Source organism: Lycorma delicatula, chromosome 3 (assembly GCF_047948215.1).
Source record: "Lycorma delicatula isolate Av1 chromosome 3, ASM4794821v1, whole genome shotgun sequence".
Lineage (NCBI taxonomy): Eukaryota > Metazoa > Arthropoda > Insecta > Hemiptera > Fulgoridae > Lycorma > Lycorma delicatula.
This window is the reverse complement of record NC_134457.1, coordinates 78,572,791-78,588,599: the sequence shown is the minus strand read 5'-3', so window position 1 is coordinate 78,588,599 and position 15,809 is coordinate 78,572,791. Positions and strand designations below refer to the sequence as shown.

The following is a 15,809-nucleotide window of genomic DNA, read 5'->3' as shown; positions in this document are numbered from 1 at the left end:
CAAAATAACCTCTTTTATTTGAGGATTCGATTTAATTTTAATTATTTCATTTTGGTGTTATTTTACTTCTATTTCTAGATATTTCAATCTATTTGAAAGAAAGTAGTTTCAACGAGTCTATCCCGTTACGGACTCCTTGGAATTAGTGTTATAAACAATCATTGGCTGCGCTGTACTCGTCACATGCGCAGTAACGAAGACCTATTGGCTACTACAGTAGCTGTCAAAATGGGGGAGTAAAAGAAATAAGGTGTCCGGTGTTCGGCTCTGCCATTCTAATGTAAAAGTTGGCGTTGAAAGTGTCGGTTGATTTTGTTGGTATTTGCTTGGAAAACAGTAGTATTTACCATGTGCGGTAAGTACTATTAATACAACAACATTACTGATAACGTTTTCTTAGCTAGCGTATTTGATGTTACTATCATAACCTTATCTTGGCATGTGTTAACATTATATTTTAGCACCATTTTTTATTGATAATATAAATAATTATGAATTGTTCATAATTTTTAAATTTAATTGTAAAAATAGTAATTTTATTATTTTGACTCGGCAGTTAGTTTGAAGTTGTTATGACAGCCTTATTTATTTGTTTACCTTGTATTTATGAAATGCAACATATGAATAAAAAAAGAGCATTTACCTGTGATTTTTAACAAACCATTGGTTTTCACAAATTTTGGCTATGTTTTTTGTTACATTTTAAAGAACTACTAAAAGATTGCCTTTCATTGTTTTTATGAAATATCCAGAACATTTACTTTGCACTTCTAACGAGATATTTAATTTTTCAGTTATTACTTTAGTAATTAGAGCTTTGAAGATAAAAGTTGATTTGTTTTATGATTAACATGTCACACATTTCTATTAAAAATACATATATAATAAGGAAAGAAATGACAACATCTGTAATAGTAGTAATAACTGATGGAGTCATTTCTTATTTTACTATATTTTTTATAAATCTAATGACTTTTGTTATTTATCAATAATGAAAGTGTCATTTTATTGATGTAGTTTGTTTGTTATTTATTGTTTTAGATCATGGATGTGTAAGTAATAAATAGATTTGACTCTCTACTTTCTACCTTAAATTATTATTCCTTTGGTGTTTTATGACTTGTTAGAATAAGGTTTCAATTTTTAAAAAAATATTTTTGATTGGAGTTGATGTTTTTCTTATTTGTTAATTTATGTACAAGAATACATTGCATTTTTATAACAAAAAGTTTATCGTTTGTAAAAAAGTAGTGAGTAGTTAAAATAATGTGTCTGATTGGAATAATTTTTTTGACTATGCTGTCAGTTTGTGGAAACTTAAATAAAATAATCTGTCAGTTTATGCATTTAATTAAAAATTTAAAGATAATTTATTTTATTCATGCAATCTAAGTGGCAAAGTTGTATAGCATCTTCATTAACAACTGTTTCAAAATGCCAGTCTAAATAAACAGAATATAGAACAATACAGAATAGTTAAATTCTTGTTGAAATTTTTCTCCTTCAAGTTGGTTTTAAAAAACATTCACGATGACTATTCATAGTTAAATTGAAGTTTAAAAAAAATTCTAAAACTTAAAACCTAATTTTGTCATAGTGATTCAGAATTTTAGACATCAATGATAAATGTTTTTTTAAAATTTTTTTAGTAATATTCACCATTGAAAGCCTGAATTATGAAAACTAAAAAGATGAATAAAATAAGATTTAATAGCAATTATAATGCTATATATATATATATATATATATATATATATATATATATATATATAAAATAGAAATAGTTTAATTTTTTATTATTATTACTAACTGGAAATGATTTTACATTCATTGTGAAGAGGGAAATTAAATTGTAGGTAAAATAATAGAGTCAAGATCAAATGATCTAGGAAACTGTTCTGCACTAATTCCGTGCTATTATGCTGTAGTTTATCTTGCCATACTCATATTTGATTGTTATACAAATTCCTTACAGTTTTTATTCTTAGTAAATTATTTTTCTCTTATTATGTTCATTACCTAATTTTAATGATTAAAAGTTGCCAAGTCATATATAATGTTTGCCAATACTTACTAAAATTTAAATTTCTGTTATTTCCCAATTATAAATTTTCCAGGAATATTAATATTGTATTTATATTTACAAATGACCTGGTTATGTGTGGGGGGGAGTATGTAAGGGATGTAGTGTGTGAAATAGATGAGTGGAGTGAAGAAACTCAGAAATGTGATATACAGTTTAGTGTTGAGAAGAGTAAAGTGATTTTGTAAGCTGGAAAAAAGGGAAATTCAGCGAGCATAATTATGAATGGTAGAAAAAAATTAAGGGTAAAAGAGTTTACTTATCTGGGAACAGTTTTATTGTTAAAGAAATAAGTACAAACTCTTGTACTCACAGAAGGCAAGTGGATTGTATCAGACTATAAGAAGTCTGGTCTGGAACAATGAGGTACCTTTGCGATGTAAGAGAGTTATGTTTAAAATCTACTTTCTGCAATTCTTATCTACAAGGCAGAAACCTGGATAGGTAGCAGAAAGATGGAGGGTCGAGTACAGGCAGCAGAAATGAGATTCAAGAGAAGTGTGATACTGGAAGGGTAAGGAGCACTACGATTAGATAGGAACTAAAATCGGGAACCTTGTTGAGTCAAAGTTCAGCGGTTTGAGCGTATTGAGAGGATGGAAAGAGTACCAATCAGGATGCTGCATGCAGGGGAAGCAGGTAGAAGACCAAGGAGTAGACGAAGAAGAAATGGGTGAATAAGGTGGTGGAGGAAGTGTGAAAGAGAAGGAATATGGTGAGAGTAATGGATATTGAAAGAGAGATTGTTTATGGATAGAGGCAGGTGGAGAAATTTTGTTGAAGGCCCAACTCGAGGAAACTCGGATTAAAAGGTACTGAAAATGATTATAAAAAATAATGTGGGCTTGTGTAGAGTTGATCCATCCAGCATTATTTGGCATGCTTACAAAGTATTTGCAGGGTTTATTTTTTATTAGCAGTGAAGCTTGTTGCATGAAAAATACAACAGGCTGTAGAAAATTGGTAATAGCAATTTCTCTCATTAAAATGTATAGTGCGGAATAGTTTGGAGAATGATTACTCTACTAGGGGAAGAGACAAGGATTCCATTTCACACATTCCTAATGTTGTTTTATATCTTATTATTTTTTTATGGATTTTAAATTTCTTATTTGTTACTTGAAAGTTTCTTTAGATAAATTTTTTTTTATTTCTTATTCTGTTACATAATAACTAATTGTAGCAGAAGTAAATGAATTAATGCTCTACAACTTGTAGACTTCTGAGCTAGTACTGGTCTTGGCTGGAGTTTAATCTCAACCGGTGGGATCGATTGATATGGGAAAGAATGGATTCATACAATTTACCGAGGTATTACTTTTATGTAGGATCAATAAAGAATTTGCAATCGCCAATTAAATAAACTTTTTAAGATAGTCTGTGACAATGTCTACAGGTTTATCTTTTTGACCAAAAAGGTTATACCTATTTTAATTCGGGGAATCGATTAAAAAAGATATCGATTCTTCTACAGTTAAGTAATTAAAGTTTTCGAGTAGATTTTACGAGAAAATGGTACCTTAAAAATTTCAGAAAAACATACTCAAAAAAGGCTTCTCGAAAAACGTAAAAGTCGTTAAGTTTTCCCGGGTGGAACTTTACAAATAACCACGGTTGTATAAAACTAAGCCTTTTATATAATAAGATTGTATTTACTGAATTCCTTAATGGTTGATGAATATAAAATTTCACTACTATTATGTGTTTCGTCACATCGGAGTTATGCGGAATGTCGGCGCAACTTGTCCCATAACATGTTGGTCAGTAGATAAATGTTTATATCTTACCAGTAATTATTTAATTACGTTTTTTAAAAAAAAGCTTTTTTATATGCTGTAGTAGTACAAATAACGGCCTGAAAACAAAACTAAGCCTAATTAAAATACTGAGCTTACCAAAATAACATCTAGATTCCAGTTTTATTTTTTTAACCACATCGAAATCGTTGGTGTATTAACGATTATCAGCATATTTATTTTTTTATTGTGAACAAAAAAAAAAATAAATCTTTCGAAGTGATTGTTAAAAATAAATAGTAGCAGGTAGCCTTGTATAGAACGGTTTGGTTTTTATATTTTTTTTAAATTTTTTATGATACGGTCATACTTTCACTCCGATTGGAATGCGCGCCTGTCAGTCCATCATAAATGTACTGTATTTAGTGGGTAGAAATTTACTGTGTGTAATTTCCGTGTTATTGATGTAATACTATTTTCTTACACACCACAATGATTACAGTTTGCCTCGCCGAGATTCCATAATTATTAAAACAAAACGATTTCTAGTTACAGTTATAACCACCTACTATATAATTTTATATTCTATTTATAGATTGATTATTTTTACTTTATACACTGAAACCACTGACATTTCAATTTATATATATTTTTTTAAATATTTTGTATGATTTAATTTGTATTATTTTCTCTTTTATTTCACTTTTTTTATATTAATAACTTTTGAATTGTTTTTTATGCTTTGCTTAATCATATCACTTAAATACCTTTAAGTGATAATAAAATAATATACAAAATGTATTATTTTCTAGCAATAATTAATTTTTTGAGAAATGTTAGCAGTTGATTTATGATAACTTAACAACATATTTTATTTTATCTTTTTATTGTTATTAATAAACAAAATCTATTGTTATTAATAAAAAAAAAAATATTTTTATTATTCTTTTCTTCAGTTGTCATTGCTCTTTTTGAATAATTAAAAAAAATAAAATTACGTTATAGATTTATTTTATTCAGTGTATTGGGTTTTCGGAATTACTGGGTTTTTAAAGTTCAATAGAATTATTATAAAAAAATCTAGTTGAGTGTAAATGCTTAAAGGTAACCACGCATAAAATTGGATAAAAAGTGCGAACGTGTACTTTTACTGAGAAACCTTAATGGTTGCGAGTGAGTGATGGAGGGGGGAGTGTACCCACCGAACCCTTACTGAAATGTAGTTTTCAAATACATATGTTCTTTAATTTTCTGCAATAATTTTAGCATGTGCCTTCCTAAACGTGTTGCATTAAAATGTTTGATGAAATTAATTTTTAGATTGTGACAATAATCACTCTATTAAAGTTAAAGACATCTTGACTAAATACGAAGGTAGCGTGCCAGTAATAGAACCTTTATACCACGATATACTTTTTAACAAATCCTTTATAGCAAGCTGTAAGATGAGTTAGTCCTGTTATCTGTTAATTTTTCTCGGCCTTTGGCCGATATTATACAGTACCATTAATTAAATCGACGGTCAAATTGTATATCAGATGCTTCGAATTTCAAATACAATTAAAATAATTGTGCTAATTATTTAATAAAAAATCTGATGTAGGCCCACATCACTTCCTTGTACGCCTATTAATATACTTATACACATTTAAAAAAAATTAAAAGTACAGAAAAGTTTGTTTCATTAATAACTTCTTTTTTTTTTTTGTTATTGAATTATTATTCATCGTAAATTTTTTCTTACAAAGAGAGGTTAATAATTATTAATAAAGCGATATTTTTAAATTAAAAAAAAAAAAAAGTTAAAAAGAAAGGAGATGAACTCTTGATTCGAACCGATGTGCCTTCCCTTAAGATCCAAATATTTCATTAATTTAAATTTTATTTGGGTATAACTCTGGAACCGATGAAAATAAGTATCACTTATGATATATCTTTGAAAAGCTCTCAATGAGGGCTTATTACTGCAGTTAAGATAGTCAATAATCCAAATTTTTGGATTTTGGGCTTTTTTTGGACACTTTTGGTCCAGTCGATTGCAATCAAAATCGGAGATGCACAAATAACAGTCCTTAATCCAAAATGTCGACTTTTTGCGGCTAATTGTTTTTGCGTTATGCGAGATACATACGTACTATTTCGGCGTGACGTCTGTACGTTACGCCGAAATTATTAAAATGGATATTTCCGTTGAAATCTGTAAACCGAAATTTTTTGTGACTACAGTAAAGCAAAAATAATGTATTTTTTAACCAGATCTCATGTAAAATCCAGCAGGTGATTTATTTCTGAACCATCGACTTAAATATTGTTGTATAATTTTGTTTAAAAAAAAAAAAGTATATATTTTAAGAAATCTTTCGTTGTCTGGGCTTATATTACTGTGGTAATGTTTAAAGTGGTTTTTTGCGAGAAAAACTGATTTTAATCGTGAACAAATTTTTTCGGAGTTCATATTAATTATTTGTTAAATGTAAAATGAAGTACTTTTCATTTATATTCCAGCCTTGTTTACTCTTCGTTGAATTGACCGATTTCGATGATTCGTTGAGGAATTTTTTTGGTGGAGTTGTAAATATATTTTACGTAACTTACATGCAAGAGTTTATTTTTTTAAGGAAATGTTTTACTAAGGTAATTTAAAGGTTTTTTTTCATCATAATTTGTTTTACAGCATAATGATACATATTCCTGATGATTTTTATTATTCAGCTTATTTTCGCGCAAAAATTCAAGAAAATCGCTTGATATTAATGCTATAAAAATTATATACATTTATTTTTTCCAGAGAATTTTTGCTTGCGATCGGTAGCAGTCTTTTTATAAATTTCTTTCGTTATTGTCAGAACCAGGTTTCTCGGATTTGGTTTTATCAAAGAGGCTATTTCATAGATACCAATTGCTACTCTATATCATAGTTATCAATTGCTTGCCTTTAATATTTTATAGAGAAGTAAAATTAAAGAATGTAAAATAAAATCATAATAAAAAAGTTCTCAGATAAATAATACTTTTTGAGTAATATTTTAACTTCTTATTTAAGTTAAATTTTAACTTTTTAAATCAACCCTAAAAAAAGTATTATTTTTAAACCGGTTCTTATTTCTAAAACAGGAAATATAAAGAATTGAAATTGTATTACGGGTTATAAAATCAGTTTAATTATATACAAAAAGGTTTTATTAATATTTTAATGACTTATTCATAGTCGGGTTTAAATTTATTACGGTTAAAATTTTATATTAGTTGAATAATAAATGCAAATTAAATCTGTTAAAGTTCAATTAGATAATGAGAGAAAGATAGATTGAGAGAGAAAAGAAAATCGAATTGCGTTTATTTCTTACGATTAGTCTGTAATAAACGATTTAAACTAAGATTAAGTTGCTAAAAATCTTTGTTTAAAATCTTGATAAAAAATTTGTTAGGATCTCATATTTTTAAATTACGTTAATTTACAATAGATGATGAAAGCACAGAAATTGTACTCTCTCTCTGGTTACTTTAACTTAAGCTTAATGTTTTTTTTACACCGAATGAAATTATTTTTAGTCGTTTGATAAGATAATCCAAGCTGAATTTGTTTTATATATGTAGAATTCATTTTAGTTACGTCATTAAGTTACCATAGCAACCTCAGAAACATCCACGTAAACATATTAGCATAACTTATTTTTATACACCTCAGTCCATATCTGGAAAAAATATTACTTAAATTCGACCGAAAAGAAGGTTATGCCAACGAAATTAGCCCAGTTTATATAATTATTATATTTACTTCATTTAAATAATTGCTGTAAAATAAATATATTTTTACAAATCTTCTTTCTGTGCCTTAGTTTAATTGATGGATTATAGTTTTTTTCATATTTTCTTCGTCTTTCAAATAAATAAAAAATTGGTTTTTTAATTTTCTGTAGTTTGTTTTAAATATCTGTAATTCATTCAAATTAATTTGAGTACCTTGGCAACATGTTTAACATTAACTAAAATTACTTGTCACTTCCGCTGTTAAGTTTTTTGAATATTAATTAAATTATTGTTATTTTTTGCTTGAGTTACATGGCATCTGTGCTTGTAAGAATTTAGTTTATTGCTTATAGTCTCTCTCTGTGTGTGTGTGTGTGTGTGTGTGTGCGCGCGCGCGCGCGCCTGTTAGGTTTTTATAGAATATACGTCTTCATTTAACTTACACTTAAAGTGAAAGGAGGTTTTAAAGTTTGTTACAATCGTCATAGTTCTGATGTACCCCCCTTACTGTTCTCGTATACTTTTTATTACTAAACAGAATTAAGAAATGTTATATTTGAAAGCATTGAGATCGAGTAATCTAATACTGTTTCTTTTTTATTCGTACATTGTACTTGCTACTTTACGAATTCGATTAAGACACTCTTAATTACACTAGACACATACATTAGTAACATTACACACACACACATTACTTTTACTTTCGTGACGTATTAGTTCTACAGGTATGGTGCAAGAAGGAAAGTATGATAATGAGTCAAAAAATGGGGTAAGGGATTTTTTATATTTCTGAACGTTTCATGATCTAGGAACCCAAAAAAACAAAAATTAGGGGGGTAATGTTCGTTTGTACTGTGCGTACTATGAAAATAAAAATTTTCTTGCGCGAGGCAGACATTCGTTGTGCAGGGAATTATATTACTCTTTTCTCGTAACATTAGGCTCATTCAGAAACCGAGTATTCTGCAGTATAGTGTGTTTAACTGTCATAAATAGAATAAATACTTTTCCACACTTAAAATTTATTATTATTTTGTTTAATTTCAGACAATAATTTCCTTAAAAATATTTTTGCATACTTGTAAATATTTCTTACTGCATACAGTACAAAATCGAATAGTTTGTACTTGTATTAATAAATTAATATTATACTCCCTCCATCAGGTGAGTCATAAATTGAATGACCACTTTATACAAATAAAGGTTATCAAAATATTCCATTTGAATTATATTTATATGCATTTGTAATGGGTATTAGTATTGTTGATAGTTTATACTAATAAATATCATCATTAAATAATAGGCTTATACCCTTCAAATTATAATGCTTTATTAATAGCTTAATCATTTTATACGTATTTATAGAATAACTAAGTAATTTTTTCGCATTGTTGACTAATATTCAATATTAATATTTACTTTTAATTTTCAATTTATTGATAATTTGTATTTATTTTATTTGATTAAGTTCAATTCTTGGCGTGTCCCAGTACGAATGATGTAGTTGTTTCCTTCTATAATGTGTAGCCTGTTAGTTAATGTTTTGTATCTATTAATGAATTCGTAGGTTTTGCGTTTTTTTTATTGGTGAATATTTTTGCGAGGGCAGAATTTAATCCATAGTTAAGAATAAAAAGTTACGTAGTCAAGCTCTTGACATAATTAAAAACAAAAAAAAAATTTTTTGTTTTTGTTTACTTGGAACACGAATTCAAAAAGCGGTGACTATCACGACAGCTTCAGCAACAATTTCATGACGTGGGTATCTGAAAAACTAATTCCTGTTCTTCCCCCATCCCTTGGTCAGTGGTTGTTATCGATAATGCGCCAAAACACAAGTGATTTCTAGAGAAGCCTTCGAAAGTGACAGGAAAAGTGGTACGATTAATAGTTAGAAAAGAACGATATTCCGTTTAATGAAGCGATATAAAACGACAATTGTATGTCTTAACTAAATCGCATAGAAATTAAAAAAATAAGATACCATTTTGATGAACTATTAAAAAAAAAGGGCGTCAGATTCTGCGACTTCGATCTTATCATACTGATTTAAATCCGATCGAGATGTTATGGTCGGCCCTGAAAAGATACATTTTTGATGTCGGATATTAAAAGATTAGCTGAGGAAAACGTGAATAAGAATGATCGGAAACCGTATTGCAAACACGTGAAAAAAATCTGAAACTTAGTATAAGAAGATGGAACTGCCAATCGACGCAGTGATGGATTAATTGAGCATACATCTAGATAGTGGTACTGAAAGTGACTGTTCCGATGAAAATAGAGCAGATGGTGAACTTGCACGGGAACTGGACATATAATGCAAATTTCAAGTAAGTCGTAATAATACAATCAACATTGAAAATAATCGTACAAAAAATAATATTTTGAAAATTCTAAATATTGTACATCAGATAATAATAATTATAAATCTAATTTAGTGTCATTTTGGATGTAATATACAATCAGACACTGTTAAATACTTTTTTAATTTAAAAATACACCTAAATTAAAATTTTTGTTTTTACTGTCTTTATTTATTGAATTATAAGTAATACTAATTACTTAATAATGAACTATAATTAATAAGACATGAAAACTGTAATAAATTAAACGTGCATAAATAAAAGTACAACGATTATTATTATTGTCCTATTAGATGGATGTAAATGTTTTCAGGTCCGATAGTAATACAGTCTCGACCTCCAACATAAGCTTTTATTTTTCTCTGGACGCATTATACGTGTATTGGTGTGTTTGACGTTTATTAACTTTTCATTGGATTAACCGATTTTTGATGAAATTTGTACGTAGACGCTTGTATACGGGGCAATTTTTTGGTAAAATTTTGGGATCATTATCTCTAGAGGGTGGGTCAATTTTCTCAAAATTTTGCAAACGTAACTACACTTTATATTAAGTACATGGCGCGCATGCTTATCTTGTCATTAAACAAAAATTGTCCAAAATTCCCCTCCTCCCCAAAAATCCAAAAAAGCTATCGTATTATATTTATTACATATTTTTTAACCGAATTTTTAAAAATGTCTTCCTAGGGATAGTAGTAGTGGAAGTGTTCCCCCAAGAAAAATATTGTGTGGTAACATTTCTGTTAGGGGACAGAAAACTTTGATTTTCTGTCAAGGGTTTTTAAACTTTGATCAGCATCAAAGTTTACAAATATTGATTTTTTTATTTTTCTAAACCTTTTTGGTTTATTTAAACTTTTAATATTTTTAAAAGTTTAAATAACGAACCTTTAGTAATAATATTATAATAAAATTTCATCATAATTCACTTGCCAGCCTCAAAAAATAAACCCTAGATAACTTTTTATTGGTTGTACATTTTTAGTGGATTTTTAAAAAAATTCTTCCATTTAACATTGAAACGTAGAAAAAAAATTGGAAGGTGATTTAGTGGTGGGAACAGAAAAAATACCGATTTTTGAATTTTGAAAACCTTTTTTTTTGGTTTATTTAAACATATAATGATAATTTTACCATAGCATTCATCGTAAGTTATCCCCCCACCCAAAAAAGAAATCTGAGGTAACTTTTTTCATATATAATTATTTTTTCATTATAAGAATAAATAATCAACGTCAGGAAAGTATTAAAATTTTGTTATCAGCTTTTTTTATTTATAACAGAACTGAACTGTAATGGTAATTGAATGGAAATCAAGAAAATGAAAACGTTAACAGTTTTTATGAAAAAAAAATTCTACGTGCTATTACATGGTAAAGTAGAAATGATAAGCTGTTGTGTTAAAGAATGTATGTTTATCTTGTGTAATTGTTTAAAGCACATAAAATTCTAATAATAATGTTAGCGGATGAAATTATTTATAAAAAATTAATTTATTTCTCATGATAACGGTTTTACATTAGAAATTATTTGTGGTCTTATTATCTCTTGCTCATTAATACCGATATTTTTAATCGAATTGTTTGTTACACATTATCTACAGAATGGATATTACACATTCTGTAACATACATGTCTTTTTATTCTACATTTTTCTGTTTTAGAATCTCCATCATTGACTCGTATCAAATGCCTTCTCTAAATCTATGAAACGTAGATTCATTCCTCTTCCTCTTTCTTAATATCTTTTTCCAGCCGTTCTTAGTAGCTCGATGGCATTTATAGTTTCTTTCCCTTTCCTCAAGGCAAATTGTTCCTCCCCTTGAAATCTCTTACATTATTCTTCTCAACATTCGGTTTTGAACTCTTAACAGTATTTATCGGCAAATGTTATAAAATTTATTGTTCTGTTTTATCAACAGCTTTAACACAAGCGCGTGCACGGTAATTCATTAAGAATGTAACAAACTTTCATAACCTGTTCTACTACTGAAAATAAATAAAGTTCAACATAGGTTCAGAAACTCTTCGTTAGCCAATTAAACAATTATTAAATCAAGTAAACAGTTATTTTTAGCCAAACATACGTGTTCTTCAACCGCAAGTTTTGTCTTTTACCCCAGCTTCCTCGAAAACTACTAAAAATACAGTTCTGGAACCTGTTTTTTTCTCCAAAAAATTCAGTTATATTTCAAATAAAACTACTATAAACTACTTTATAAATAATATAAGCTACTATTTACCCGTACTACTAATTTACCCCTTAATTTGGGTGCCAAGAATTACAGTCTGAGGCACAGAAATCAGGGCGAAATCTTTCGCCAGCCGACACTCGCCAACGAAGCGTTTCTGAACCTATAATTATATTAACTTTCTTTATTATTTTCACCGGTAGAATTTACCCTGAAAGTTTCATCATAGTAGAATGTATACATCAGAAATTAGAGTTGTAAAGCTGACACAGGTAGGTGATAACCGAAAATATTGTAAATAATCCGTGTTGTTCTCAGCTTATGTAGTAACTAACACCATGTGTATAAAATGCCAGTATAAGCTAATCCAGTGATTCTCAACCTTTTTAGCTCTGCAACCCCCTTAACCCACCGGGTTAGTCTAGTGGTGAACGCGTCTTTGCAAATCAGCTGATTTGGAAGTCGAGAGTTCCAGCGTTCAAGTACTAGTAAAGGCAGTTACTTTTATACGTATTTGAATAGTAGATCGTGGGTACCGGTGTTCTTTGGTGGATGGTCGGATGGAAAGCCACAGTGCGTTGTTTGCTTTTTGCCCTCTACGATGAAAGCATGAAACCATCAAAATTAATTCGACGCTTGGGAACTAAACATCTGGATCATAAAGTCAAACCCTTGTAATCTTTTGAAAGAAGATAACATACTTTCAGAAATCATTAAGCTTCTATTTGTAAATCAAGTCATACTGATAAAAGTACCTTTGAAGCATCTTATTTCGGTGCATTAACAGTAGCTAAGATGTCCAAACTCTATACAATCGCAGAAAAATCCATATTGTCAGTTGCAATTGATATAGTCAGTGTTTTAATAGGTGTGGAAGAAGCAAAAAAAAAAAGAAAAATATTCCGCTTTCTAACGACACAATATCAAGGCGAATCAGTGAGGTGGCTGTCGATGTTCGCGATCAGATAATTCAGCTAGCGAGTTCAAGTGAATTTTTTAGTATTCAGTTTGATGAATCAACAAATGTGGGAAATATTTATCATTTTGTGAGATATGAATGCGATAGGGACAGATCAATTAAAGAAAATATGTTGTTTTGCAAACCTGGTCATACAACAGGACGGAATGTCTTTTTGATTTTTTTTTTTTTATGAAGCTACTAAAAACTATAACAGATTGGACAGAATGAATTGCAGTTTGTAGTGATGGTGTAAAGGCGATAACAGGAAAAGCAGTGGATTTCTGAAAAAATTAAAAGATGTCTTCACCAAGGGCGGGTTAGACGCACTGCTTCCTTCACAGACATGCACTTACAACAAAAAATATGCCCGGAAAATCTCGAACAAATTCTTTGTAAAGCTGTAAAAACTGTTAATTTTATTAAAAGTCTGTTACAGAATATGAACTTTATTACATAATAACATTAAACTTCATTACAGAATAATAATATTAATCCATTTCAGACCTTTAACAGAATAGGCTGTTTGCTAAACTACGCGATGAAATGGGCGTATAGAAAAAAATTCTTTTCTGTACAGAAGTCAGATGGTTATCGCGGGGGAAAGTGTTAACCCGGTTATTGGTATTGTGAAATTAATTATTCCAGGATAAAATAGCGCCATTCTCAATGTTTTTACAGAATAATGAATATATGTAGCTGTTGGGTTACTTAGCTGATGTATTTTCGCATTTAAACGACTTTAATGTGAATTTACAAGGACGTGGTAAAACATTTTATTAATGACAAAGTTCATGCTTTTATTAAGAAGCTTGATAAATGAATTATTCGCATCCAAAGCAAATATTTTGATATAGTTCCATTCATTTCCGATTATATTGAGAAAAATGCGGGTGAAGACACTATTATTCACCACAGTTTCGATAGCATGAAGATGCATTTTCGTGAGCTAAAAGTTCAGTTGGTGGAGTATTTCTTGGGAGATGATTTCTCGAAGAGGTGAGTTTAGAATCCATTTAGTGAAAGCTTTGTTCTAAGTTATCAGTTGAGATTTACGACCAGCTCATCGGGATGTCTGCCGATAAAACGTTACAAAAATTCACATCTGAAGATTTAGATACGTTTTGGGTTGCATATCGGAGTAAATATGGAAATTTAGTCGCAGAAGCATTGAAAATATTAATCACTTTCGCCACATCTTACTTCTATGAAAAGGGTTTTTCGTCTATGATTGCGGTAAAAACAAAAATATAGGAATCGTCTTTTATTACTTGAAAACAATTTGCTTTTGTGTTTCTAACATACATCCACGTATGGAGGAACTTAAATTAAAAACAAACGCAACCATCTCATTAATTTATTTTCTTTACGTTTAAATGTGAGATATTAATAATGAATGATTTTTTCTCATAAAATAATTTCATTATTGTTTATGTGTAAAGTTGTAGGCTAATTTTGCGATCCTCCTTTCATGCGACTCCCAAGTTGAAAAACGCTAATCTAGTAGGCAGTCTTCTCCAACTTAAAGTACGTTTATTGTAGTGTAAGACTGATACGTGCTAAGTCCTATGTAGCAAGGAAGGCGGGTGTGTAGCGTATTTTGTGCTACTCCAATTAAAATTACGGATACACTGAAGCATTTTTTTATTTTCATTAAATCGAATAATTTTTATTTTAATGATAATTCAGTTTGTCTCAGATAAATTTATGTGTAGTCTGAAATGTCTGCAAATATTATTATGTGTAAATGAATTGCGAAATAACGAGGATATTGGTTTCAAAATGAAGCGAGTTAACGCAAATAATTATTGGAATTATAACCTCAGTTCTATTTAAATAGCTTGTTTCAGTTCATTTTATGTGAATACGTTATCAATCAGTTAATAATATTTATGCAACCGTAGCATTCTTTATAACCGGTTATAAATCATTGAATTTAACAATTTCCTTCCCTATTTTGTTTGGACGTGGTATTTTAAAACTACTTCTCTAAAGCAGTTTTTAGGTAATCTAAAATTGGTATATAAATTTTTTTATGGTTACTGTTCTTTGGAAGATTTAAATATTTGTTTAAAAATTATTTATATTATAAGGGCGGAATTATCTTTCCATGTATTATTTTATTTCTATTATATCACACTCTACATCTTATTTTATATTTTCTAATTATGTATCTTTCATTTCATACTCATCGGCTGTAGTTTGGTTGATGTTTGTGCCGAAGTTTTTAATACATGCTAGTTACATTTATTCTTGCATATTTTTATCTTTAATTATGTTTTTCTCTTCTTCTTTAACTAGTTTTTAATCAGAAAAAGTTCAATTTAATCTTCCCAAGTTGTGGTACCGAAAACACAGTACTACACTGGAAGAAGCGTGAAACAGAAGATAGGAGTTGTTATGGAAACGCATGTCAACCGATCGACGAACGATTTGAGCTTTCGGGTGTGCGATTATATAGCAGTATTTTTCTTTTGATATTATTTTTATTGGTTCATTTATATTTCGAACAGTGTTTTAATAGGCGTGTAAGAAACAAAAAAATTGAAAAAAAATTCCGCTTTTTAACGACACTATCAAGGCGAATCAATGATATGGCTGCCGATGTTCGCAATCAGATAATTCAGCAGGTGGGTTGAATTTTTTAGTATTCAGTTTGGTGAAACAAGAGATGTTACAAAAATTTCTCAGTTCTTATGTTTTGTGAGATATGAATGCGAAG

At 29.3% G+C, this 15,809-nt stretch overlaps 1 protein-coding gene across 1 annotated transcript in view; it reads left to right on the top strand.

The window, feature by feature from the left end:
• Positions 1-200: 200 nt before the first annotated feature.
• The window catches only part of LOC142321720 (glutamine--fructose-6-phosphate aminotransferase [isomerizing] 2-like), a 138,878-nt gene continuing 123,269 nt past the window's right edge, over positions 201-15,809 (top strand). The window contains exon 1 of the mRNA XM_075360024.1: positions 201-355. Within this exon, the coding sequence (XP_075216139.1) occupies positions 349-355 (7 nt within the window). The 5' untranslated portion in view covers positions 201-348. The remainder of the gene's footprint in view (positions 356-15,809) is intronic.